This window comes from Pyrgilauda ruficollis, unplaced genomic scaffold (genome assembly GCF_017590135.1).
Source record: "Pyrgilauda ruficollis isolate IOZ18807 unplaced genomic scaffold, ASM1759013v1 scaffold256, whole genome shotgun sequence".
Lineage (NCBI taxonomy): Eukaryota > Metazoa > Chordata > Aves > Passeriformes > Passeridae > Pyrgilauda > Pyrgilauda ruficollis.
The window spans coordinates 157,280-161,657 of record NW_024523889.1 but is presented as its reverse complement, the minus strand read 5'-3'; the positions used below and the strand labels follow the sequence as shown (position 1 = coordinate 161,657).

Below are 4,378 nucleotides of genomic sequence, written 5' to 3'. Positions count from 1 at the left end.
AACCCTCGGGGTTTTTTTTTTTTTGGTGTTTTTTTTTTTTTTTTTTTTTTTACATAGAGCATTATGTTGTAATTACAACAGCAGCCTCAGAAATCTTAAAAAGTAATGGCAGTCTTCAGAGCTATCCTGAAAAAAAACTTCTCGGGAACAAATGTGAGGAGTGGTCATTGAGAGGCATCAGCTTTTCAAGGGTTTTAATTACTTTGGTGGCTCATTTAGTATTGACTGGTTGGGCATAAAACAACATGTAGATTTAAAAAATTACTTTGAGCTACAGAAATAGCTTTTTTTCCACTGATAAGTAATGTTTTGTTCTTTGTCCTCCCTGCTCCTCCCAAATTCCTTGACTCTATTAGTGAATTGAGGCTAAAAGTAAATGAAGAGGGGGAAAGGATATAGTTTTTCCCGTAAGAAATGTGCCATGGGGCCACAGGAAAAGAACAGTAAATTTCTGTTAGAATGTTATATTTTATGCAGGTCACACTTGTGGATGCTGACAATACTTCCCTTACTTTCGGATAAATTTATTTCCCTAAAATCCTTCTTCTGACCTAGCACATTTAGTTAATTTTTTGAAACTAATTCTTGAATTTTGAGGGAAGGTGTATTTCGTATTTGCATAAAATAACCTCTGAGACAGATGAGTTAGATGTCAAGTGATAATGAAATCATGCATAAGTTAAAAATAATATTTAATTTGTGTTCTCATGCTGTAAGTAAATTACATAATCCTCCCTCCTTCAGCGGTGTTTGTTGCTGGTTTTGCATCACATAATTTTATTTATCTTTCGTATCTGAAAGATAAATATTCATATCTGAATATTTCATATTCAGATATGAACACTGGGGCTGTAAAGTTTCCTTTGTCTAGCCTGGCAAAAATATAAAAAGATATTTCACATGCATGTGCAAGAAATCAAATTTTAAAAAGTTTTTTAAAAACCCAAGAAACAAAAAACACTTTTAAGCTTTCCTAGCTACATTTTGGCTTTTGGAAGGTGCCACTGTAATTTCTATTATGAACTTAGTAATGTAAATTTTTGCTACAAATGAAACTGGACTTGAGGTGCAAACCTTGTTAGCCCAAGCTCCTGCTGATCTATGTATCAACACTGTACTTGGGCAGCAAACAATTTTCCCTGTGCTAAATTATTTTGGTTGTTGGGGTGTTTTTTTTTTTTCCTTAGACTCACAAAACTGATGATTCTGTGGTCATTTTCTCTGCTGCTTTATCCATCTATCAGAACTCCCACATCCTTTCATGCTCCCACTTCTGTGATTGCAGACAAGAAGGAGAATTCATCACTTGTAAAAGAGCATCACCTGGGGAGGGGATGGATTTTGTTTGATGTCCTGAAAGGACAGCACTGGAGAGAAACTTCCAAAATCCGAAGAGGTTCAGCACAGAGACCAAAATCTTTGTGCACATGTCACAAAGGAACCAGAATCGGGGCTGAAATGCTAGATCAGCCAGCTTGCACTTCAAATTCTGATATTTTCCCAAGAACTTCTAGGAAACCTGTAATTCTGCATTAATTCAGTCACATAAGCACTTCTCCAGGATGTCTATATTCTTCTCTGCATGATGCAAACAACAGTCATTCATTTTAAGTCGAAAAGCCATCAGGTTCAGTTTTTACAAATGAGAAGTGAATTGGCTGGCATTTTAAGAGAATGAACATTTCCCATAAAAACTGAAAATAACCCAAGGGGATAATCTGATCATTTTGCCAAAAATTGGTGCTGTGGCCTTTGAATTTAAATAGTGGCTGGCAGGGGAAAAATCTGGTACTGATTTATCACAGATATGAGTTTTATAACTCACTTTTGTGTGGATTAACCAATACAGGTAGAAATAAGATCATAACATGCACTGAACAGAGCTAAGATGTTTTACTTTTATCACAGCCTGATGCTCTTAATTCATCTGCTGACTTTTGTCTGACATGAGAAGATAACATCCTTGATAATCACCGCTTTAACAAAGGTTTATATAGTTGCATCCCAGCAACTTTCATAAGTGATACAATAAAAATTCTTAACTTTAATTATTAATGTTATTTCCTCGGAAGCAGTAACAGGATCTCCTGGGATTAATTTGAGATGGTACAAATGCCAAGTAAAAAGACATTTAATTTTTTAAATGTTAATGATTTTTGTGCAACTTTCAGAGCGTGGCCCTGGTGGAACAGAGGCTGAAGCTTTGAGTAGAAGGCTCTGCCTGCACCAGGGCTGAGTGTGAATGAATCACAAGATTTAGCAGAGGCAGGGACTCATGGAATCATAGATTTGGGTTGGGAGGCACCTTTAATTTCATCCAGTGCCAGCCCAGCCATGGCAGGGTCACCTTCCACTGTCCCAGGTGCTCCCAGCCCCGGTGTCCAGCCTGGCCTTGGGCACTGCCAGGGATCCAGGGGCAGCCCCAGCTGCTCTGGGCACCCTGTGCCAGGGCCTGCCCACCCTCAGATTGAAGGATTCCTTCCTAAAAACTAATCCCAACCTTCTCTTTGCCACTGTATACCTTAAGTTTAAACAGCGTTAAAAGTTGCGCATCCCAACGACAAAAAATCCATCGTGGATCCAGATCCAGTTTCACTGTGGGCTGGGTCAGCCTGAAAACCTCCCTGCATATTGTAAATGCAGGCAACTCCGACCAGGGGAGAGAATGATACATCTGACTCCATGTTCTCAGAAAGCTAATGTATTACTTTATTATACTATATTATATTAAGGATACTATTCTATACTAAAGAATACAGAAAGGATACAGACAGAAGGCTAGAAAGATAATAATGAAAACTCGTGACTCTCTCCAGAGTCTGACACAGCTTGGCCCCAACTGGCCAATGAGTCAAAACAACTCACATCGGAGCCCAATTAAGCAATGACTTGTGGGTAAACTATGTTCAAACACATTCCACATGAGCACAACACAGGAGAAGCAAACGAGATAAGAATTGTTTTCCTTTTCTCTGAGGCCTCTCGCTGCCCTTCAGCTTCCCAGGAGAAAACCCCCGGGCGAAGAAATCACGTTCGGGGAATGTGAATGCCACACCTGCTGGCGTTCCAGGGGAACTTCCATTAAAACCTCCCCCGTTTGCTTCCCCGCAGGTGTTCCAGGGGAACTTTGACAACGACACGCACCGCAAGAACGTCATCGAGCCGCCGATCTACGCCCGGCACGTGCGCATCCTGCCCTGGTCGTGGTACGGCCGCATCACCCTGCGGTCCGAGCTGCTGGGCTGTGCAGCTGAGGACTGAGCCCACCCCATTCCTGCTGTAGAAGAAGCTTGTAGGATGCTGAGTGGGGTTTTTCCATGAACCAGTGCTCGCTCATTTTTATGGTAGGCCGCTAGCTGTCTTTCGCCAGGAGGTCTAAGCCTGCCCTTTTAAAACGATCCGATCCGGTTTTTTTGCCCTTGAAAATCTGTTGGTGTTGTCCCTTCTGCTGTGGAATTATCCTCCTAGTTCTCCCTTGAGTTGTTCACCACCAGTTGAAACGCGTTGAGGGAAAAAGAGAAAAAAGAAAAAAAACAGCAGCATCCTTTTTACAAGGGAAGAGAAACAGTGTGAAGCTCATTTGTGGCTTCAGGAACATTGGGCTGATGAGTTCTCCATAACCCATACCATCACCTTACTTGCAAAAAGTGATACTGCAGCTTTTAGCAATAAGTTTACTTGGGGATGACTGCATTATAGTAATTGTGCCTATCAAACACACTGTCAGTTCTTACGACATATATTTTGGGAAATTCTCCCTGGTACTGTTAAAACACGGTACCTGTGGTGTTATGAGCTACCTTTCACCACTTTCATCCAGACAGCAGAGTCCACGCACCTGAAGGGTTTTCCTAACTGCCCCATTTTCCTTCTCTATTTTGCATGCTGTAGACACGGCCTCCATCTTTTCTGTTTAGTATCACACTGTGCTGGTGTTGTTTTCCTTGAAAGATGTCACCTGTTTTGAGTATGTAACCAAATCAGTGTATTATGAAGTTAATGAATTTGCCAAAGTTTATGAATTTTCAAAGTTTCTGTGCTTTTTCATGGAGACTAAGGTGAGGCACCAGGGCACTTGTGGTGTCTCATCTTGGGTACTCACGTATTCCATCAGAAATCCCATTCCAGGATGATTTTCCCAGGGGTGAGCACACAGCCCCAAACTGTGACCTGCCCACCCCATCAATACTTTCACAAACGCTCTGAATTCCAGTGAGGAGGAAAATGTGGGGTGAAGGAACCAGGTGCTAAAAGACACATAGGAGGGATCACTCCCCTACTGCCAGGAAACCCTCCCTCTTTAGGCTCTTCCTAAAGTCACAGCTTTCCTCCCCAAAAGGTAAGAGGTGACGTAGGAGCACACCAAAGCCTGGCCCTT

The 4,378-nt window shown here is 41.7% G+C and overlaps 1 protein-coding gene across 1 annotated transcript in view; it reads left to right on the top strand.

Annotated features, from left to right (window-relative positions):
• The window catches only part of EDIL3 (EGF like repeats and discoidin domains 3), a 95,905-nt gene extending 92,000 nt beyond the window's left edge, over window positions 1-3,905 (top strand). The window contains exon 7 of the mRNA XM_041471103.1: window positions 3,112-3,905. Coding sequence (XP_041327037.1) covers window positions 3,112-3,261 — 150 coding nt within the window. The 3' untranslated portion in view covers window positions 3,262-3,905. The remainder of the gene's footprint in view (window positions 1-3,111) is intronic.
• The last annotated feature ends 473 nt before the right edge of the window (window positions 3,906-4,378 follow it).